This window comes from Lethenteron reissneri, chromosome 24 (assembly GCF_015708825.2).
Source record: "Lethenteron reissneri isolate LAM-NWPU_2019-01 chromosome 24, ASM1570882v1, whole genome shotgun sequence".
In the NCBI taxonomy this organism is placed as follows: Eukaryota; Metazoa; Chordata; class Hyperoartia; order Petromyzontiformes; family Petromyzontidae; genus Lethenteron; species Lethenteron reissneri.
Window position 1 is genome coordinate 13,896,275 of NC_083802.1, and position 24,309 is coordinate 13,920,583.

The 24,309-nt window shown below is 46.3% G+C and overlaps 1 protein-coding gene across 1 annotated transcript in view; it reads right to left on the reverse strand.

The window, feature by feature from the left end:
• Positions 1 to 24,309, reverse strand: part of LOC133346641 (integrin alpha-11-like) — a 101,536-nt gene that overhangs the window by 19,558 nt on the left and 57,669 nt on the right. Inside the window, 8 exon segments of the mRNA XM_061558367.1 lie at positions 6,237 to 6,347; positions 8,422 to 8,567; positions 17,484 to 17,650; positions 18,582 to 18,712; positions 20,552 to 20,725; positions 20,727 to 20,756; positions 22,094 to 22,237; positions 23,638 to 23,786. Coding sequence (XP_061414351.1) covers positions 6,237 to 6,347; positions 8,422 to 8,567; positions 17,484 to 17,650; positions 18,582 to 18,712; positions 20,552 to 20,725; positions 20,727 to 20,756; positions 22,094 to 22,237; positions 23,638 to 23,786 — 1,052 coding nt within the window.

The following is a 24,309-nucleotide window of genomic DNA, read 5'->3' on the forward strand; positions in this document are numbered from 1 at the left end:
CCAGGGAAGGCATGTTTTTAAAAACCCCTGTTTGCTTTCTAGACAGCGCTGTGCTGTGGGTTTCACGTGTTTGTAATAAACGCGAGCGCTCGTGGCTGTTTTGGCAACGGGAAAATCGCGGGCAGCCCCCCCCCCCACAGGGCCTTTTGCAAGGGCCTCTCTGGGAATGTGAAATCGCAGCATTTTGCCATGAAAAATATATATACGTTAATGTTCCTGAAAACAATGATCATGTTTGTGATGTGTTTATGATGAGAATATCTTCAATTAAAAATGTTGCATAACTTCTTTGAATATTCAAACACATATATAACGTATTGTTAATACGAACACCGGTTGCGTTTCTTTTTTTACGTGAAACACTAAATTAATGTTTAACAGGTAGCTTATTATCGCTACGCTTGTTTACCCACGAAAGCCTCACTGCATCTCAACTATTTCTCAGGACGGTCCTGCCAAATTTTCGTAGCAGAGAGTGATGTTGGCATGTGTAATCCCAATTAAGTAATTTGGAGGTAATGTTTCAGCATTGGGATGTTTTTTCCAATATTAACTATATTGTATGTTTTTCTGCCTATGAAAGGAGACCGGAGAATCCCAATGCAGAATCCCAATGCAGAGTCGACACCGAGAGGCATTCCGAGTAAGGAATCGAACCCAGGAGATGTTTGCTGTGAGGCAGAAGTGTTACCACGTGTGCCACCCTGCCGACCAGATTATTAACATTTGTTTTTCACTTAATTTGGCTAAATCTCATCGCAGAGTGTGTGGTAAGGTGCAAACCCCACACTCAGTAAAGTAAAACAAACATCTTAATCAGCTGTGCTACACCCCATGGGGCTCACTGCTCTACGATATTTCCAGATGGATTTGTCTTGTGTCATAATGCCAATAGCGCAGTTGTAACACAAATTGGGGAAGAAACACCAACAATTGTTTTTAATAAATGTATTTTCACTTTATGAAAGAAAATAAAAAACAGTATCCATCAGCATACTTGGCCTGCTAATGTGTATTAGAAACATGAGGCCAGGGTAAATTTGCCAAACTCAACAATGTATATTGGAAAACATCGACGAGTGCTATGGTTTGAAATCAAGCACATTTTTTATTGACAAGAGAAATGATGAATTACTCATTACACTTTAAGATACGGTAATTTTGTAATATGAAATGTGGCTAAAGTTTCCATGATTGCCAAAGCAAGCCTCTGCTAAACAATGTTGATATGAGAGGTAACTCTACTGTTGATTGTGTGTATGAATTATATTCTAGTTCCTAAGTATGTTTCGGTAAAGTCACGTAGGTATTTTATACCTACGTGACTTTACCGAAAGAACCAAAGAGTATGGATTCCTGCAGTCACGAAAGCTTCAAATCAAGATTTCGAAGTATGCTTCCGCGGCTGGTAAGAGCATCCTTTGCCTCCCCAGTGTTGATGTGTGAACACCACATCAAGTTCTCATTAAGGCTGGGTTGACCTTGGGGAGGCCCAGAATTAGTTCAGATATTCACGGAATCAAACTTTGATCGCTGAGTTTGGAGCGCAGTATCGCTACTTTCAAACTCTGCAGAATGTGCGTCGGCAGAGTGCACAGGGCGAACGCACCCCAATGTGGTCTGAGTGAGTTGTTGGGGCAAAAACCCCAACAACTCACGCAGGCCACATAAGGTGGAAATCCGTTACGTTACCGGTGAGCAGAAAAAAAAGGGACCGGCATTCTTCGTCGTTTCTAAAGCAGATGGACTCGGAACCGTGGCGTCTAAAACAAAACCAGGCAGCCCGTGTTGTTATCGGCGTGCCCTGGTCAGCCATCTGGAGTCAATTCTTGTCGCACGGAATTTTTAGTCATGTCCCTTTGATTTGGATGCTCGGTGGTTTATTTTGACTCCATCTGTTTTGACACAAAAGTAAAATCATCTGAAAGGTATATGTGATGGAGAAAAAGAGCAGATCGTATCAAATCCATGTAGTTTCTGTGGAGGGCTTGTATCAATTTGTTCCATGATACAACAGGATTTTGAAAGCATGATGTCATGTTAAATTGTGATTCGTTGGGTTTTCCCTCAGGATGACAAAGTTAAAGTCTTTGACAAGATTTCCCCGCTCTGCATACAACTGGAGTGGCGACTGCTCAGCTTTATAGCAGTCAAACCAAATTTTTGTTTTCAGAGCTGGAATTTTGTCAATTAAATGAAATACCAAATTTAACATGCGTTTTTTTTAACACGTAGGCTTTCGCGACCAATATTATTCATAATATAGGTGTTTGGGTCAGATCGCGTTATTTATAAATGTGTCATAACCCTCCACCACCCGACACGGCCAAACAGTAAAAAATGTGTCACGTTTTCAAAGGACAAATTAATTGACTTCTTTAGCCCACCGGTGTGCTGAAGAGAGAATCAACACCATTTTTAAAATGCTTTTTTTTTTAATTCATTGGTGACCAGGCTGTGACTACACTTGAGAGCCCATTTCATAACGTGCGACTGACACCGAGATTCAAACCCAACAAGAATCCCAGCGGTGCCTGCTCAGTACACTGACCTCCCAGTTACCAGGCCGACTCAAAAATAATCAACTCTTGAACTGATTCACGACCCTCAATCATGACAATTTGTCAAAACACTGAGTTGGGCGCATCATTACATGATCCCTCAATGATCCCTTTTGCTGTGTTGTTTTCAATGATTTTTTGACAACCATCTCTCCGCACGCAGCATCTAAAGACAGGTTAAGTAGTCAGTTCTAAACACCGTAAAAATACGGGCCTCCCGGGGATGGATAATGGACACGCTCTATTCGAAAGGCATGTTAAACTGTAAATAAGAGCTGTATTGCTATTTTAGAACAAATATTGTCTTTTTTTCCAGTGTTAATGCCCGCGATGTTGGTGCGGTCAACATTTTACCAGCCACACATAGCCCGAAGCGATACTGAACACGGCATGTAGTAGCAGTCTTCGGCAATACAGCCTCCCTCTGAGGGGCTCCGCAATCTAAGGCCCTGATCTCGCACCAGTCTATTTTTTTACAAGTGCGATCTTAATCTTTCCACGATGTTTTTTTTCTTTTCCACGAATTCACTAAATGGCATTTGTACTTGACATGTACGAAAGATTTGCAGGGGTAATTGCAACATTAATTTAATTTGATCTTTTTTTTTACAAATGTTTGAGGGATTCACATCACTTTATGTGTGTATGTGTGTGTGCGGTGTTAGTGCAGCAGTAGTGTAGCGGTTAGCGTGCTGCGATATGAACCCAACGACCCGGGTTCGATTCCCGTTCACGGCCAATACCAGTGATGATTATCTGAACCGGTTCTGGGCCTCCCCTAGGTCGATTCAGCCTTAAATAAGTACCTTGTGCAGTGTGTAAACATCGCCACTAGGGAGACAAAGGCGGTCGGGCGTGGTGCTGGCCACCCACCCCCTCGTGTACCGTTGCGGCCTTTATAGGTGCTCGCTAACAGCACTTTCCCCTACAATCTTTTAAGGCTTTACGGGGGATCTTTGTACTGTGCTATGAACCTGGGGACCCAAGTTCGAATGCCGACAACAACTAACATCAATGCTGAGCGATATCTTAACTCGTCCTGGCCCTGCCTCCTTAACAATCTATACTCACCAGTGTGGTGAAGTATGCTCAAACCATCCCATAAATATAATGGTGTTTATCCATAATACAGGTTTTTTGGGGTTAGATCGCGTAAATATATAAATGTGTCGTTAAACCCGCCACCACCCGACACAGCCAATTAGTAAGGTTTGTCGCGTAAACAGAACGTGCCAATTCGTCACTAGTACAGCACACCGGTGTGTTGGAGAGCCAAACCACAACATTTACAAACTGAGTACGACGTTTTCGCCAGTAATTACAACTAGCTTCATCATGCGACAGTCAGATTTGTGGAGAAATCCTCCTCTTTCGTTCCTTAAATAGAGTGGTAGATGTAATGACATCACTTACAATGGTGTCTGAAGGAATTTATCCAGCAGTGGATTGACAGAAGCGATGTAAATTACTATAACGTATCCAAAGGCAGCTTATGTAGACGTTTAGTCCACGGGGTTGGTTCTCGTGATGGATTCGTCCCCACAACTCGACTAGCTTGCATGCAGCAACAGCTGAGTTTCCAAGGCTCGCCTGGCAGTTTGTTCTGGAACATCACCGCACCAGCACCGCTTGGTGTCGGGTGAATGTTAACGATCCCGTGCCAATGTCACAACCTCAATCTGAACGTTTGTAAAATTTTCACCGTCGGTGCGGCCCGGGGTTGGTGGTTGGCAGTGTTCGAGACGTCCAACTTTTTTGCGTGGTGCGTCGCGCTGTTGCTCCATATTCCCAACTCGTCTTTTTTTATTTATATATTGTTACATTTCCCTGCAATGTTTTGTTCTGTTTTGGGTTTTTATGGTTATGCTACGTGAGTTGCTATGTACAGCATCTGGAGATATTTTGTCGTTTAAAAACTACATCAATTCTAGTTATTACTACCGTTGCAGTCTTTCCCAACTAAAAATAATTGCCAAAAACGTATTAATAATAGCTGCCTCAATCCAACTAAGGCTATTTGGCTTGCGCCTGGTTTAGTAACAAGATCCTCCACGGACTCGCTCCGGCCTACCTCTCCCCTGCCTTCTCACTCTACCGACTCATCCACGCACCGTCTGCTCCAGAAATCAATTATTCATTTAGCGTGATGCTTGTGCCCGAGCCAAGCAGCATCTTCATCATTTGCGGAACGTGGTGTCCTCAGACCGTCGCTAAGCACGGTTAGCGGACACAGTTTTCAACAATTGCCTCGCTCTGTCTCACACCACAGGCACAGTTTGGGTTGCTGCATAAACCGCACCTGCTTCTGCGGCCGTCTGGAACGCTCTTTCTTCTGATATTAGGAAGTCACTGGAGATATGCACTTTAAATCTAGATTGGAAACTAATTTCTTTAGAACTGCTTTTTGTGTTTAGTTTGTTGTCCTTCTCCCGCACCTCCAATTGACTATGTATGGTGCGAAATAAGTTCTACATACATACATACATGCAGTCGTGGCTGCACGGTTAGGAATCTATTGAGCAGGGCCCAGTCAAGGCGATCAATACCACCGATCAAAGCCCCCTCAGTGAAAGGCGGCTAATTCTCTTCTGCTGTCCTCGTGGTCTGGAACTCCCCCCCCCTCCCCAGCCATCCGTGCTGTTGGGTCCTTTCCCTTGTTCAAGTCGAGGCTCAAGAGCTTCCACTTTTATTCTGACGATGACTAACTGCCTCTTTCTCTGCGCAGCATCTTGTGATGCAGTGGCATTTCGATGCTATGTAAATAAAAAATTGTACTGAATTGTGCACACAAACACTGCCGGTGCCAGGCTGACTCGTGACAACTCGCGGAAGATGGCTCAGCCGAACAAATTAGTTCCGCAGTTCAATTTTCAAGTGCGAGTTCGAGTTTTAAGGCACTGTTTAAAATAATATTTATTTCATGGAAGCTGGTACATAAGTACGGGTATTCATGAGTAGGGTGCTCGTAAGTCAAGGACTGCCTGTATATAAAAAAACATCTTCTTGGTTCTTTTGGTAAAGTCACGTAGAAGGGAAATAATAAAATAATACAAATAAAACATAATAAAATACAATGAATCCCTGCAGTCACGAAAGCTTTAAATCGAAATAAAAAAAATTCTACAACTACATCATGAGGCCTACTTTGCCAGTACCAAAATATAATAATAGGCTTTTTCCCCTTTTTTCTGGCAACAAAACTGAAACCTTTTTACAAGGAATCATGTTTACATTAACCACAATACCTGCGGTCAGGATGCAAAAAAAAACACACACTGATAATGTATGCATTGTCCATGAAATTGATTGGTCCACACCAGAGACAGCTTTCCTTAGAGCCTAGTCTTCATACGGTGTTCGACCAGATGACGCCAAAAGGCGCACAACTCAAAGACAACGCACTATCAGAGTAATGAGGGCTCGTGGTAAGCATTTACATCATGATGACTCCTTTGCCAGTACCAAAATATAATAATGAGGTGGTGTTTCGATTTAAAGCTTTTGTGACTGCAGGAATTCATCTTCTTAAAGTCACGTAGAAGGGAAAATAAAACAATAAAATACAATTCTCTCGTGAGAATTGTATTTTATTGTTTTATTTTTATTATTTTATTATTTCCCTTCTACGTGACTTTACCGAAAGAACCAAGAAAATGAGGTGGTGATGAAGCTTACCAGGGCCTCGGTGTGCATTGGCCAGTACGCGTCCAGCACAGGGTCCGAGTTGGGGTCTTGGAGGGCGAAGTCGAGCTGGAGGCTGATTGGTCGAACAAAGTCGGTCACCTCCTGGCACCGTGAGACCAGATGGTAGGTGCGATCAGAGCAGGACAATGAGGGAGGGGCACGTGTCCACATACATACACATACTCATACACGTGTGCATTTATTACGCACATGTACGCAGGCATACATGCACGCGTGCACACTCACACATGCGCGAACATTTTAGTGGTGTCATGAAATAACTTGATAATCCACATGTAGTATTACATTAACCAACGTTAGCTTCATTGGAACACATTGCACTATATTGTTGTTCTTAGACTGATTGTAATACAATTGCTAAATTAAGTTACAGAATGATTACACGCATATATATGATAGACAAGGGAGTAAGTAGTGTGTGTGGCCAACACTGTGCGTGTATGACTAACATTGCTTCCCAATTGCTGATGATTATACAATTATGTAACGCATGGCCAGGAATCAAACAGATCACTGGCTTCTACCACTCACACACTGTCACAGCATCAACCGAAGGCAAATCATAGGTCTACTTGGCCTGAAATACCAAACAAATGAGCGTTTGTCAGCCTGGTCAACCCAGCTAAAAATGTGACATTTTATTGAGAACAGATGTGTATGGCGTCATAAAACCCCTTCCAAAAAACTCAAAACAATGGATGATGCAAACTTGAAATGCGTCTTATGAAAATAGCACATGCGAACCCAGCTCTGGCAGCATTTGTTTATTTTACCAAAATCTTTCATCATTACCAAAGTCTTTACTGGCATCGTAATTGAGGAAAACATCACTTGGATTGCTGCTCACTGATGTAAGCATTTTAGGCTGCGATCTTCTTGAGCAGCGTGTGGCGCACAGGATCGCGCACGGCACCACAGACCCGGCGACCCACGTTCGATTCCTGGCTATGGATAACACCAGTGGTAATTGTTATCTGAACCAGTCCCTGGGCCTCCATTTCACCAAACCCCAATCGACAACATGGCATGGCGAGGCCTTCATCCAGAAGTGGATTGTCAAAGGTGCTGTAAATAATCTTCTTGGTTCTTTCAGTAAAGTCACGTAGAATGGAAATAATAAAATAATATAAATAAAACATAATAAAAGAATTCTCACGACGTTTCGGCCACAACGCAAGTAGCCGTCCTCAGATGGAGAACAGGTCTGTCGAGGAGACAGAGTCTGAATGACAAGCCCCAGGCTTGGAGCGACTATTTAAGCTGGGATGGAGGTGCTGTAAATCGTTGTCGTGGCTTTGCTTGAATTGAGAGCATGCGTGGCGAACCACGGTGAACTCTACTCCCATTGCACACTTAGAGCCTTTGCTGGGGGTCAGTGTAACGGGCAGTCACCGGGGACTTCACGTTCAAGCAACTGGGGGCCCGTAACTACCCACGGCAGACTCTACGCCACACGCGGCCAGCACTGTCGGCCAAGCTCAGCCTGCCGAGATTGGGGGGGGGGGGGGGGCGGGGGGGGGTTGCATGCGATTCTACTTGGAGGGCGCGTGCCCGGTGGGGGTAGTGTGCGTGCGAGTTTTGGGGCTACAATGTATACATCCAACACTAATGCTCCGAGCAAGCCGCTTTGTGGTTTCTTATTTCCCATTGGGTTCCATTAATTTCGGTTACATACCAGTTCAATTTGAAAACAAAGGGCAGGGTTTCATGAGATGGATGATGCACGTCTAGACCAACGGGAGAGCTTCTCAGCTTCTTGGCAATCCAATGGTTGATTCTTAGTTATGGTTTGGGTTAGGCCTTCTGGTCGCAGTGGCATATGCAGTGATACAATGTAAAAGAAATGAAGCTTCCAGTAAACCAGCAGGAACGGTAGTGTTTGTGGGACTGGCATTGAGTATCGAAATGTGGGAGATCCACAGAATGAATGCAGTCAGTAGGTCCTGGCAAGAAGGAATTTGGTCCCACCCTCACACTCAGATTTCCATCTCTAGAAGGCGAAACCAATTTCTGCATCCACACTTTCCATAGGAAATAAAAAAAAACTCACGTAGGATTCAATTCTGAAATACAGTCGCCGATCCAAGCACTATGCAAGCTTTGCTTCTGAGATCTGATATGTTCGGGCGCATTCAATGTGAGTGTGGCCACTCACGTGCAGGTGCAGGCCGATGTCCTGGCAGTAGGAGCGTCCGCCCGCCCGTACGCTCAGCTCCCGCTGCAGCGTCCGCTCGGCCGTCTCGTCGAAGAAGGCGCGCGGCGCGACGCGGCTCGCGTCCACGTTGCTCGTGTACGCGATCCCTGCACACGGGGACGCGCACGGGACCGCCGCGACGGCACGCGCGAGAGGGATGAGTGTGGAGGAACGGGGTTCGCGGCGCTGGTGCCAGCGGTGGAGTGCATGGGGTCAGGGTGCGTGGCGCACAACGGTGAGCCCCATAGCACCACCCGGCAGCCGTAGCAGCATCTGTCAGCACAAATGCAGCCTCAGGGCCCGTGCAGACGTCTGGGTACAATGAATTACACGCAGGTTGCTATTTATATTTATCTGGAATATAGGTCGTTTCATCATTATTGAGGTACGTGGGTGCGTGGATGTGTGGCTGGGTAGTTGTGCAGACAGTTGCACAGGTAGGTGGGTGGGTAGGTGGTAGAATTGTCGACACAAACATAGGTGCTAAATTCCTCTTGATATGCAAATTCCTTTGTCAAGGCGCCCTTCCCCCTCCAACCCAGCTTAAATATACGCTGCCAAGATTGGTGGTGCTCATTCAAACGCTGTCTTTCCGACAGACCTGTTCTTCACCTCAGGACGGCTGCTTGCGTTGTGGCCGAAACGTCATGAGATTTATTTTATTATGTTTTATTTTTGTTATTTTATTATTTCCCTTCTACGTGGCTTTACCGAAAGAACCAAGAAGACATAGGTGGGCAGTTACGTAGCTAGTTGCAGATGTAGTTGTATAGGAAGACAGTTGACTAGGTAGATCGGTAGCAACATAAGTGGCTGGGTAGTTGCTGAGGTAGTTGCATAGTTGCAATGGTAGGTGAGTGGGTGTGGAAAATCTGATACGAATATAATTGGGTTAGTAGATCGGAAACTAAATATGTAGTAGCCAAGTAAACAATAAACATATGGGACAGTGTTGCAAGTGGTTCACAATAACGTCAAAAGCTCGACACATTCATTAAAACTGCCTTCATATACAGAAATAGTCTTATATTTTGACTGATGGCCCTTGGCTACACAGAAATAACCAATGTTCTGAAGCAGTAAATATTTCCCGAAAAATATCTGCGTATTATAAATGTTCGTGTTGTTTAAAAGGCGGTGTGAATGATGAACGCGTTGAATCTATTTCGAATTGTGTTTGTAAGCTAAGAAGGTATGCTCATGGCCTTTATTAAAACCAGGTGAGAACTCAATGATACAAGGAGAGTCTGTCGGGGGAAATTCACTGAGAAATACAGGCGCGAGCTTTCAGGAAACAATCATATGAAAGTAGCAAGTGAGCAAAATCGCATACTTGCGGTGCAGTGTGCACTACAGTGCAAGGTAAACATTTTAGAAACCCCTTAAGTTTATATCAATCAACAGCGCTGTAATTATATCATTAAAATGTTGTGCACGAATGTAGAGAAAAGGTAACAACGGTCCATTCCTCGCACGCTTTCTCAGGTCTCCCCTGAAAATTAGAAACCGCATCTCAGCGGCCTCTCACCTGAATCGTAACCGAAACGGAAATTGAGAGGAATGCTTTGCATGTCGGGGGTCCCCATTTAGCCGATCCCCCGAGGCACCCAATGCCCCAAACACTTCAACCCTTAATCCCTGCACGCTGCGCCCCACGCTAATCATCATTAGATGTCATACTAACAGGCAGATGTCACGGCGAAAGTATGCCAACTCTCCACCCTAAGACCATGTTATCCACAATGCGCCCGCACTCGGATACCAAAAGGTCGGTAGGGTCGAGCCTGATTTATTTTGGGATTTAGCGCTCGGATGAGAACCAGATTGGGAAGACGATATGTTTGGTAAGCTCTGGGTACCAAGGTGGCCAAAAAGTGTCAGGAAGCGTTGTGGGCTTTTATCGGGATGCCCCGGTTTCTTCCCACATGAATCCGAAAGCTCATTAATGGAATTGGCAAGACGTCCCTTCTGCAAAAACAAGTCTTCAAAATCAGCCGTTCCTTCACAAAAAAATGGGGAAAATTGTTACATTCTCTTTGGTTCTTTCGGTAAAGTCACGGAGGTAGAAAAATAAAATAAAACAAAAATAATCTATCACGACGTTTCGATCGCAACAGAAGTGGTCGTCCTCAGGCAGAGAAAATAATCCAGCAGTGGAACTGCTGAACCAGCGAGAGAGCTGTTACAACAAAGTTATATAGGATACAACAAAGTTATATATGATACAACAAGGTTATATATGACATATATATAACCTTGTTGTAACAGCTCTCTCGCTGGTTCAGCAGTTCTACTGCTGCATTATTTTTTTCCGCCTGAGGACGACCACTTGTGTTGCGATGGAAACGTCGTGATTTTTTGTTTTATTTTGTTTTATTTTATTTTATACCTACGCGACTTTACCGAAGAGTATGGATTCCTGCAGTCACGAAAGCTTCAAATAAAAATTGTTACATTGTTTGCAAATGTGCTTAATTTCCCCGAAGAGTTAAAAAATTACTTCCCAATGTCTTCTCACTTTTAATATGTATATATTTACGTTGTTGTTATTATTATGAAGGCATTGTACTTTTTTTCTCCAATTTTGATGAAGTTATGCTTTTAGCTCTTGCCAAAAATTATACATTTGGATCGCACGCAAAGCAGTTGCATCCCTTTTGTGTTAGAGATCAGCCCACGGATCCCTTCACGTGACCTCTGGTATACACACGAGGGGGGGGGCAACACTTTTTCACCCACTCTGCCAGCGAGAGTAATATTCATCGCACGGCAATCACACCAATATTTGTAACTCTCAGAGCTGGATATTTAGCCAATTTTAGGTACAGAACCAAATTATAGTCCGCGGGTTTATTTCTGCAGTCATTGTCGACAGGGCTGAGACATACAACTCACTGACCTTGAGAACCTGGTTTAACCACGGGCGGTTCACTGGATTTGAACCCGGGATCTCAGTTGAGGCAGTGCAGTTGTCAATGTAATGATTGGTCTACACTTCGCGAAAAGTTTTCAAGACTTTGAAGTGTGCAGTAGCACGTCTTGGCAAGGGACAAAGTGGACATTCTATTGGCAGCACTGCAAGCGCTGTGCAGTAATGGAACTTTCTTTAGAGCATTTTTCTTGTATTGAGCAAATGTATTTTTGTTACACGTACAAGGTGCATATGCATGTGCCAGTACCCGTCCTCGTTTGTTATGGAACATCTCTTTGGCAGGAGAAAGTAACCATTACATAATATTCTGTAACGTTACACCTTCTAATCTTTCACTCTGCACTTTGAGAATAAACACCCAGTGGTGTATTTAAATACGGTACACAGCAATTTCAATTTGCTTCATTGCCAATGTGCAACAAGGTATATATACAGCTGCTACATGTGTGTAAATAGTCTGCATGCAAAACTAAAAAATATATCAATATCAAAATCATTATCTCCCACGATCTGCTCAAAAAATTCATAGGATGGCATTCACGTGATGGAAATTCCATATGTCCATGGTTAGGTCAGTTCGTTCCTATTATTACAACACCTTAGATATTTTGCAAATGTTAATATTGTCTCTATGGGCTCTCTCCTGGTTATGAATGCATCCCAGTTATAAATCTCAACCCTTTTGTTCTGTACGATGTTTATCAAATTTAACTGAGCATAGTCATATTTTGCACTCCGTCATTGTTTGCTGACACGGAATTCTTTTTAAAAATGAGACGTCTGGTCCCAACAGGCTCCTATCTGGTATTAGATACACGAAGTATATTTGTAATGTCATCTATTTCTCTTGGCTTTTTTTGTGAATTAAACTTTAAATTTTAAATAAATTGTGTTTTGCATACCAGGTAGAATGGCTGTTTTCAAGCCATACACTTCCCGTGAATTTCAAGGCAAAGGCAGCCATGGTAAGAACAAATACCACCTAGGCCTGTGCTATTTTAGAGCAACTGAACTCTTTCCTAATAGCCTGTAAATGTGTCACCGCTGCCCATTTACCACAACAACCCGAGCAACTTGCATCCCACTGGGATTTTTTGCACACAGCGTTGAAATACGGTGCTTTTTCTGGAAGACTTTTCTGTTTTTTTCCAGGATTTTTCTGTTGCGTGTAGTCACTTTAAGTTGTTCCTTGTTCATGTTTTTGTTTTGTTGCGGTTGCACCCGAGTCAAGAGCCGCATTGCTCACAGGGTTATACCTAATTAATGAAACTGAAACTGAAAAAAAATTGAATAAAAAGCAACGCTGGCTGCCCATTCACAGCTGGTAAACAGCTATGAATGCAATTTTGTCCTCATGATGGCGCGTGAATGAAGACTTTTTGGGGCCAAAATACACAACACAGACCTCTCAAACGCCTACTTGCGAAGACTGCGCAATGTCCAGACCTGCGATATCAATCTGGCTGGTGTGTTTTTCACACTTGTAAAACTTGACGTCCCAATGAATTCTATGACAATGTGACTAGTGACCCACTGCTTGTTTCTCCCCTTTGTTTTTTTTTCCCTGCCACATCCATGCAGGCAGCAGAGGCAAACCGGTCCTCCTCTAAATAAAAGATGGGTGGCGAGTGTGAATACTGCTGATATAATGTCTCCTGTGCAACCTATACGGGTCTTTTCCCAATATTATGCACAGGCCACCCCCTCTGGTGGTGGCATTGACAAACCTTGAGGAGTGCATTGTGGGTGCTGCAGGGCATCTGAGGAGATGATCCGTGGTTTGTTTCTCCTGACAAGCAGATTGAATTGAGAACGCAAAATTGCCCCGGTGTAATATCAGTGACCCAATTCTCCCTAATAAGACAACCTGAAATGGGCTCCGCACTTTCTGAATGTCTGGTGTAGGTTGCTGCCACCAGCCTGGAGCCCCTTGTGCTGTTGACTCCCTGGCCCTGTTCAAGTCCAGGCTGAAGACCTTCACTTTTTTTTCCTCTGGCTATGATTGACTACCTCTCTCTACAAATTTTTTTTTAAGTAAAAAAGATATCATAAGTGGACATTACATTGGTGGTACGCTAGCAAGTGACCAAAGCGGACGTTGTGAATGTTTTTACACGATGTTTTCATTTATCTTGCCCGCGATGTGTGTATGTACGTATGCATGTTGGAACTTCTTTCGCACTGTACGTAGCCAATCATGCTAATCGGGGGTGCGGATCACTTTCAATCCGTTTCAATCCACCTCGTGTCGATGCGCCATGCACTATCGCGTGCTCTGCACGCATATTTTTTTGTGTAGAAGGGTGTCTCGGTCCACTTTTCCTGATATATCTGCTTTGAATTTTTTCCCTCTGCTTTGCATCGAGTGCCTCTTTTCCTCGCGGGACTTGAGCAGCGTTTTTGAGTAAAAATGACCTCAGCAGCGAAGGGAAGGCTGCATTGCTGAATCTTTCAGGAATTTTTTTTTTAATGGCTGTAATGCTGCCGCGTCTCTAACTCTAAGATTATTTATTTTGCAGCTGTAATAGCCAAAATATTTGACTCAATTTATTTTTTTTCTCTTCCTTCCACATCGGTAAAATATACTTTGATGTTCAAACATTGTCCTACGCCTTTGCGGAGGCTGACATCAACATGAGCATGGATCCGAGACCTTCACTGAGAACAGAAAAGTCTGCCCACAGTCAAGACTCAGAATGGATAAAGCTAAAAGAAAATGACGTGGAGTTATTTAAATACCATTTGTGCCTACAATCACAGGAAGTGTTATACTTTGAATTTCATTCTTGTTGCAAGTCTGCGTTCAATACTATCTGCCCAAGCGTGTTCAAGATGCATTGGTGCCCATGAGTATGTATATTATCGCTCCGGTATATCCAACTTTGCCATCATGGTCACGTCATGAGGTGATGAGACATCAACCTTCCTGGACATCTTCAGTCAGCAGAGAATCTCATTTCATGCCAGAGGACGATGCCACGACACTACTCGGCGCGTAACGATTCACCCTCGCGTTGTTTATCGGAATGTCAATTCCACTCAAAAACAACTTTTTGTTTTGACATTTGGGCGAATGTATAGCCCCTCTCGTGTCTGCAATGGTTAGGGGAACCAGTCGCATATAACGTACACACATTTTAAAGAAAGTCAAATCTAACAATCATGGATTTCATTAATTGTAGTGCAGCCTAAGATCGTGCTGTATGGGGAACTGTCCTCTGGTCATCGCGACATAGGGGCACCACGAAAGCGATACAAAGAAGACTCCCTGAAGAAGTCCCTCACTGCTTGCTGCATCGATCACCATCAGTGGGCAACACAAGCAGCTGATCGCAACTCCTGGCGGCACACAGTCCACCAGGCCACCTCCTTCTTCGAAGATACCCGCAGGGCCCGTATGGAGGACAAAAGGAGAAGGAGGAAGAACCATGATCCCTCAGCACCCATCCCAGATGAGACCTATACTTGCAGCTGTTGTGGCAGGACCTGCTTGTCCCGCATAGGCCTCTTCAGCCACCAGCGTGCCTGCAGAAGACGTGGATGTCCTTCCTAGATCTTCGTTCGCGAAGCCAAGCCATGATGATGGGTGATGATGAGTGCAGTAATCGAATTTAAGCGATGAATTGATGCATCATTACGTTACTTCGCAATTAGCCTTCCTAACCCGCACAACCCTAAGCGGTTGCTCCATCACGCTCTGCAAAGAGTGGATCGATACAAACTTTAATCGGATGCTTCTGTAAAGTCATCCTTTGAAGCTGATCTAAGCTGAAGTAACAACCTCAACGTTTACCCCTCTGGGATTTGTTGCCTGCCGAGGCGAAGGACTTCAGTTTTGCATCAGACGAAGTCTCGGGCCCGCGAGCTGTGCTCCAAAGACGTTGAATTACGTTCGCAGCAGCTTTCTTGACGTGCGGTGAATTTTCACAGACGGGTGCCGTGGGACCAACAGTGCCAGGCTGGAAACAGCCGACACGGGGAGAAAGGCCCGCTTTCAATACCCGTGGTGCGGGCTAATGTGCAGGTCGAGGCAAGAATTTTTGAAACCATAAACAATGGCGAGATCTCACCAGAGGCTCACGCAACGCAAATGCCGCAGTTGAATATGGAAACACGGCGTTCCATTGCTGTGGGAGCACGGGTTGGGTTGCGCGCGGGGAGAACGGGGAGCTGAGAGGAGACGAGAGAGGAACAACTCTGGAGGAAGTGAGCCCCCCCCCCCCCCCGCCAACAACCCCCCCCCCTCTCACCCCGTCAGGGCTTCTAAACGGCAATGCCATTTTGAGGCATGAGCTGCCTTTCACGGGCGGGAGAATAATTTAATCCTAACCACCCGGGTCACGTTGGAAAACAACTAATTTGTGGCCAAAATGTTTGGCATACTTTCGTGATTTCGGGAGTAATAAGGTCACACTTTTGATGCGGTGGCCGGCAGGCTTGTTGCTGCGCTTGCATTGTGCCATAGGCTGTGAGTGGCAATCGTGGAAAGTGGATACCTCTGGACTCGTTGTTAGGCCGTCCTGGTTTCCTTGGCTGGCGCTCGGTCTTGTCGATGCCGGGCCAAGGTTGCTTCATCATACGCTGTGCCGTGGTAATCCTCTCTCTTTCCTCTCCCGTGATTCCATGCCCTGACATCTCCTCCCCCACCCCTCGCTCCCGCCCCACCTTTTGCTCCAATGTACTGCCGTTATTTACCTTTTTTTAGTAAGCATCCTGAGTTTGTGATTGCATTCAGATGCTCATGTAAACATATACAAATGGCATTTTTTACGAAATGACCTTCAGGTGTAATGATTGAAAAGTCAAGCTCCTTACAGCCACCTCGGGCTTGCACTGCATGTAAACACTGCAACATGAATTGTGCATTTGTTTAAGTGCTGAGTTCCAGTAGTGAACCCTCAAGGGCAGTGTTTTACATTGATACATGTGCAGCGCATGAGCCGTGGCAGACTTCAAGTTCTCAGCATCCACCAACCATCTGTAGCTGCTAGAGCAACCGCCTAAGTCCTTGATGCTGCCTAGATGTTACAGGCATTACCCCCACTCGAACATTGTGGGGCCTCACTTTAAAAATCATTTGAAAATAGGCTGCAGAGCGGGCACACATAAGGTCAGCGCATACTGTAGTGCAGCTGATTGATCGGCGCGCTACTGAAGGAGAGGATTTGCGAGTTAAAATCCCCGCTGAGGTAAACGCGCCTCATCATCCCTCTGGGGATAAAATGAGCACAACCTGGTGGGTTGTGTGAAGTGTTTGTGCTCTGGAGAAACTGAGAGGAGGCTGGCTAAAAGAAAGTGAACTGTCCATTGCTTTCCTAGGCAAGGACATGTGGCTTTACTACAAGACAGCCCGTTGCTTTCACACATGAAGGCCTCGGCACTGCCAGAAGAGATCAGCACCACTCAACTCTAGCTTTAAAGTGGTAACACCGACCGCTGGATGCTTTCATAAGAACATACAAATCACATTTTTAATTACAGCCTCGGTAAATGAAAGAAATGCGGTGTAAAATTAGGACAAAAACGAGTCAACCTGGTGGAAATTACATATGGAGTGTACAAAAACAATGAGGCTTATGCCAAATCGTTCGCAATGAGTTGTCCAAGGGGACTTTATAGCCTGGAACAAGGTGCAAGCGTGGTGAGACGACCACTCTCAATTAAGAATGATACAGTACATATTGATCATTGTGAGTACTTGCAATTGTAGATATCCAAAAACGAGTTGTTACCTTACTCATCAGTTAAGGTCATCCTAAAGTTGTGAATTGCTTAAGTTCTGTGCTAAACACGAACATCGAAATACAAATAAAATCTCCATCATCAGCGAAGCAACACATTTTACACCCATGGGGGGGTGTGACACTAAAGCCAACGAAAAGCGGACAAACCTCACCGCCGTGTCAAAGTGTCTCTGCTCAAGCGAATACTGAACAGTGCTCTCATTGCCAGTGGTGGCACGGAGCTGGCGGTGGAAATTCCACATTCCTATGGCGGGGGGCCAGACTGTCTGCAGGGCAGCCGATGTCGGCGTACAGGTCGTGCACGTGTGCGCGTGCACGGGTCCGATCGTAAAACCGGCGAGACTCACAGATGTCGGAGTCGGGGGTGAGCGGCGAGCGGGCGGTCGCGTGGAAGCACACGGTGGCCGTCACGCAGATGGAGTCCTTCCCGTTGCGCAGGCAGCTCTTGTTGAGCAGGATCACCTTGGGAGGGCTGAAGGTCACCGTGGCGTTCATGTGAACGATGCTGCGCGACCTGCAGCGCGGTTGCGGGAGAGCGACATTTTTATCGGCGCTAGGCAGGAAACTTTATTCATTTTTGAAATGTTCTATAAAGAGGGGTGCGGCGTGTTACCATCATGTTCAAGTTTATTTACCAGCAATGCCGGGCACGGTTGCCACCTTCCAAAGAGCGATATGTTTTATATTTAATTTACAGATGCACAGTATACTCCACAACCAGCGAAAGAGGCAAACAAACACAAAAGCGGACATTCGGAGAAATGTGTGTGTCAGTGGGGTGAATGCATAATAAAAACAGAGATGGTTAGGATACGGGTGGGTGGAGTTTGTGTGATTAGGGGAGCAGGCCCATTGTAAAGGGTACGAGGAAAATGAAGTAAGTTGATAAAATAGCAATATGCTAGGGTGAGGTTGCTACTTCCTAAGGTACAAAGAAAAAAGGATATATCACGGTAATAATACTATCTAAAGTAGCAGAACAGGGGAGGTCTACGAGTAAATGCGTCGTAATTAGTGGTGTAATATTTACCAACGGACAAAATACCCGACTTGTAATGTCCCGGGAAAGAAAAAAAAACACACAAATTGTGAAGCTGTTTTCAATGAGCAGACTTTTGGCAAAAATAATTGTAACCTTTGCATTATTTCTACACTCAGAATCAGACAGAAACAACTTTCTGCCAACATAACGACAGATATTTAAAAAGAGCTCAATGAAAACAATAAACATTTAAATCCGAACAGTGTTATTTTTCCCGGAGGAGAAGACTTCGCCAAAAATCCAAACAACATTCACAACATTCACAAGACCCATCCACGTTTGAAGCCCTGGTGCAACTGCACCGCCTGCACACTGGCCAGCTACGCCGCTGGGTGGGAGTGGACGACGCAAGTGAGAGAGCGAGCGAGAGAGAGGAGCTGGGTTTAGTCCCGCGCCACCTCACCGTAACAAGACGGCGTTGCCCAGGGCACCCACGCTCAGGTCCACGATCCCGTTCCCATCCACGTCGAGGCGAGCGTCCACCGAGCGGCCAAAGTAGACCAGGCTGGAGCTCACGTCCACTGCCGCAACCCTCTGGGGGTACCGGCAACGACAGGGGGCATACAACTTGGTTCCTCATCACCACCTTCAATTAGCACGGTTGTCTACGTATAGTGCGAAAGAAGTTCAACATACATACCAGCTGTGTCGCGTGCCAGCTAATCGGGCAAGCCACACAAGGTGGGGTTCCAGATTTAATTGTTTAACCAGGTGAGAACTCGTGAGACCAGGAGAGGTCTCATTTTCAAGTGTGACCTGGGTGGCCAGAAGCTAGCGATGGCTGGGAATCTGAGGGGTAAGCAACCTTACACACGGGATACAATGGGGAGCTACTTGTAACCAGGTGGTACCCATGTTAGTTGTTGTAACGTTCTGACCCGCCCCTACTGGACATCTTTGAAAAAGAGCTTCATAGCTCATCGGATTGCTCCAGTGTCCAATGAATATTCAGACTCTGAGTAGTAGGTTTCAATGAGTTGATGGACGTCCCAGCACTTGTTATCGCTCACCACTGACGTTTGCCATGGCCAGGAATTGAACTCGGGTGGTCAGGTTCATAGCGCAGTGCAAGAATCACTGTGCCACCACTCCCCACCCCCTAGTAGTTAACACACGGTGTTAGTTTCCCATCATGCAAATAACACAATTCTCTAAAATAGCATGCTTAAATGTTAGTAAAGCTATTTATATGCAGTACTATCCATACATCCGCGTATAGCATAGCATTCACATACCTTCCTGTCTGTAAATGTGCACATTATTCACACGTAAACCCTTACCCTGTTACCCTGCCGTGTGCCTATCGTATTACTCTGTACACATTTGAAGGTCAAGTGCTTTGTATCGTTTTCAATTGTGCTGTCCTTTAGCAACGTTCACAAGTCTGACCACGTGCCAATGCTAGCGGCAAAAGACTTTAATATAAATGGATCCATCGCAGCACAACGTTCACATTTTTCATGATCTTACTTCATAAGCTCAAAAAAAAATTCCAAGTAAGTGGAGCTTTTTTATGAGGCTAAACATGTCATGCGAGAGCCCCTTGGTATGCGGGTTCACAGCTGTGACGAACAGCGTTCGCCTGCACGTGATGACGGTGTCGTTGGTACCATTGGTGGCTATGAGCTGGGATGGTGGTTATGGAAATATCGGTGATTATGGAAATAGTGGTGGTCATAGCGATGTTGATGGCATTGTGGTTGTAAAGGTGGTGATGACAGCGATCATGGAGATACCGCTGGTAGTCATTGATTGTGATGGTGATGGTCAGTTGATGTCGCCAATGGTGGTTTAAGTGATGTTGATTCTGCACGTGGGTGTGACGGTAATGATGGACTTGATGGTGGTGATGACAATGGCTGTAGTTGTAATGATGTTGATAGCGGTCGTGGGTTGTGATGTATGTATGTTGAACTTCTTTCGCACCATACGTAGACAGCCGTGCTAATCGGAGGTGCAAGGGAAGGGCAAAAAACTAAACACAAAAATCAGTTCTAAAGAAATACATGTTCAATGTAGATTTAACAGTGCACATCTCCAGTGGCTTCCTAATATCAGAAGGAAGAGCATTCCAGATGGCTGCAGAAGCGCATCTGAAAGCGCGTAATGCAGTGACCATCTTTGTTAGATGGCTAGCCATCAATAGCTCGTGATGGTAGCGACGGTGGTGCCGACGGAGATCATGGTGGAACACGAGACCTTCCGCGATTAGGAAGCCACCGGAATTTTGCACTTTTGAATCCAGATTGAAAACTCATTTCTTTACAACTACTTTTTGTGTTCAGTTTCTTGTCCTTCCCCGCACCTCCAATTAGCACGGTTGGCTAGGTACGGTGCAAAAGAAGTTCAACATGCACACACACACACACAGACCTGTGCGGGCTGCGGCCTCAAGGTGCGCCCGCGGCCGTGGTAGATGTAGAGGGCCCCACGGTGGCCGTCCTCCAGCGGGGCCCCCACCACCACGTCCGCCAGCCCGTCCTGGTTGATGTCGGGCAGCAGCGCGATGGCCGAGCCGAAGCGGGCGTCCTGCTGCCGCTCCTCCGCAGTGGAGGAAGCCGGCCGGGCGGAACGAGCGCTGGGTAGAGAGAGGAGGAGACCGCGAGTGAAGTTGAAAGTCAATATTCTTGGGTTTTTTCGGTAAAGTCACGTAGGTAAAAAAATAAAATTTAAATTAATAAAGTAAAATAAAAAATAAAATGAAAATCACGACGTTTCGGAGGCAACACAAGCTTCCGTCTTCAGGTGGAACCGTCACAGCACGATAGCTGTATCAAGTAACTTACTTGATACAGCTTTCGTGCTGTGACGGTAACTTACTTGATACAGATATCGTGCTGTCACGGTTCCACCTGAAGACGGAAGCTTGTGTTGCCTCCGAAACGTCGTGATTTTTATTTTATTTTTATTTTACTTTTATTAATTTAATTTTTTTACCTACGTGACTTTACCGAAAAAACCCAAGAATATGAATCCTTGCAGTCACGAAAGCTTCAAATCTAGAATTGAAACTCAATATTTTAAACAATCGACGTTTGCACCTTGTGTGCGCGGCAGTGGCACAGCAGCAGAGCGTGCAGGCGGTGCCTCTGTTCTGGGACCCGTCGAACGAAAAGGCCCAGGTATCGAGCAACAAAGAGAGGGAGAAATCGGATGGGGAAGGCCCCATTTCATTCCCTGCAACCGCTAATATGCCGTTGGTACGCAGCTTGGCAGAAAGTGGATTTAAAACCGAGTCGTGCGTGCGGCATTGCACCTGTGTGTAAATTCGTTTTGGTCATAGAGAATGATCATGCAGCGTGTGATGAGTGATGATGACAGTGGTGATAAAGTGGATACAATTTCCAGCCAGCCCGGCGTGAGAACACACGACAACCGGGTCCGTCCCACGACCCACTCCTGTCAGCAGTGACCTCGGGAGTGCCCCATGACTGGCAAGGGTACCGTGATGATGTCACCACCACCTGGTCGTGGGTGGCAGCTGTTGAGTGAGTCGTGCTGGCCACACCACCTTCAGATGCACTGTGTTGGCCTCCATGAGTTCTTGCTAACAGCACTCTATATAGGCTACATGGGCAATGTTTGTGCGTGTGTTTTTGTTAACCTTTGTGCACGTGTCCGTGCTTGCATATGTGTGTGTACCTGCACGAGCGCGGCTACCCGTGTATTTTTGTGTGTGTCTTACGTTTGTGTGGGTGAACGAGCTTGCGTGCGTACGAGTGTATGTACGTACGTCGAACTTCTTTCGCGCCGCATGTAGCCAACCGTGCTAATCGGAGGTGCGCTGGGGCATGCGGGGGCACGCAGGACCAGGTGGGAGCACGTGGGGGCACGTGGGAGCACGCAGAGGCATGTGGGAGCACGTGGGGGCACGTGGGAGCACGCGGAGGCACGCGGAGGCACGCGGGAGCCAACCTGTGTCAAGGTGTACACGTAGACGCGGCCTGTCTCGCGGTTGCCCGGCCCCAGGTACATGGGCGCACCCACGAGCAGCAGGTCGCTCACCCCGTCGCAGTCCACGTCCACCGACAGCACCTCGCTGCCAAAGTACGAACCGATCTGCCGCACGGAGATCAAGACGCGTACCACTTCTCAGTCACGTGTACACGTACACAAACAGCCCTTTGTCGTTCCACCGCTGGAGGCCGTGCGGGTCAAGGGGTTATCTTACAATACTTTACTGAATTGGTCTGTGTGGTTTTAGCGAAAGGGCGGCCCCAGGAGAGGTTCCGATTTCACTTGCCACTGATGTTAGCCGTGGCCACTAATGGAACTTGCGCGGCTGAGTTCACAGTGCGGCATGCTCGCCACTGCAAAACCACCGCTCCCAACCCTTTAAGAATTGTCAACCGAATGAAACGTGTCAGAAGAGAGAACCGTTTAAATAAATAACGAGCAGACGGTATGCACTACGCTTCATCATTTCAAATTCCAAAGCTGAACCCCGGGTCATGCACAAATCCGTTTTACATTTACAGCCCAAGAGCAGAGGTCCGTGGCACGGGGGTTTTATTACCGTCCTGATCCCCAGCAACGGTCTCCAGCTGCCGCCCTCGTGTAAGCAGTTTGAATTTAAAGGGCGGCAGGAAGAGACTTAACAAGGGACGGGGCTCTTCGCCACATGTTCGCGATTTATTTTTTAATTTTCTTTCAAGAAGACTAATGCGATAATGCGTGTGCGTCGGGTGGCAAGTGAAGTTGCTTTTAGCACACACACACACACACCAACCAACAAGGCTCAATGCTCATCGCTTGAGGCATGCTGGTCTTAACAGGTAGATATGATTCGGCAAAAAAGGGGTGCATTGTAGAACGGGCAAGGGGTGGGTTCGCGAAACAGGCGTCGTCTCCACAAGTGCGGCTCCCTAGGGGAAGACCTAAGACCGGATGGTGGGATACTCTGTTCGGGCTGATCTTAGAGATCGCTGTGTGTCTACTGTGCGTCAGCTGTGGGATCTGGTGGAGGGCAGAGGTTGCGGTGGCATCAATGGCTTCGATCACGACGACGTCTTCATTTCTTTCTTCCACACAGGCGGTCGCTCGCCGGCAGCACTTGCCTTGGTTGATGTTCAAGGTGTACGTGCCAGTTATTTCCATACCCGTCAACCCATACGGTTTACCCGTATTCTTCAGGTCCATACGGCGTACAGACGTTTCAATACGGACAAACATTTTGTTCTTGTCCATTTTTTTGTGTTTCTCCCATGCGATGGGACTTTGTAGGATGAACGTTGAGATGTATAAGGGCACGGGGTGACCACTAAGATCTGAATTGGTTTGTAATAAGTTAGGGCACTGATAAGCGGTTGACAGGTTTGTATTTCTCAAGGGCTGATTCACAATACGTACACTGTACAGGATATGAAGCGTAAACATCTGTCCCCATTGGCGGCCCTCCCCTCCACTCCTCCACCACCGTAGCAGTGGACCCCCCCCCGCCCCCCCAGGCCAGGTCTCACCTGGTCCCCGTGGATGGCCTGGTGCACCGTCACGTGTGCCTGCTCGTCGAGGCTGAAGATGAGCACCTTGCCCGTGTGGTTGAAGCGCGGCGCGCCGGCGATGTAGTGCTCCGCGTAGCGGCTCGGCCGGGCCGATCCCACCGAGTAGCCTGCAAGGGGTCGCCGGTGCACGGGAAGGATGCCTCGTTAGTAGGGGTCAGCGACGGAGGTCGCCCGGTCATGTGCGTGTGCACGTATGTTGAACTTCTTTCGCACCGTATGTAGCCAACCGTGCTCATTGGGGGTGCGGGGAAGGACAAAAAACTGAGCAGAAAAAGCGGTTGTAAAGAAATGAGTTTTCAATCTGGATTCAAAAGTGCAAAATTCCGGTGGCTTCTTAATCTCGGAGGGTGTCGTGTTTCACCATGATCTCCGTCACTACCATCACGAGCTATTGATGGCTAGCCATCGAACAAAGATGATCACTGCATTACGCGCTTTCAGGAAAACGAACTATCATCACGGTATCTGCTAGAGATGGCAAAGTAACTGGGGGGGAAATGTACCTTAGATACAAATTAGCAGTTGCTATGAGTTGCGTGTGAAGTAAGATGCTCATCACAAATGTAATTAAATGTAATGAAATAGCATATTTCATATAGATGCCGCCCATCTCTTTCAGTGTGTGTCGGT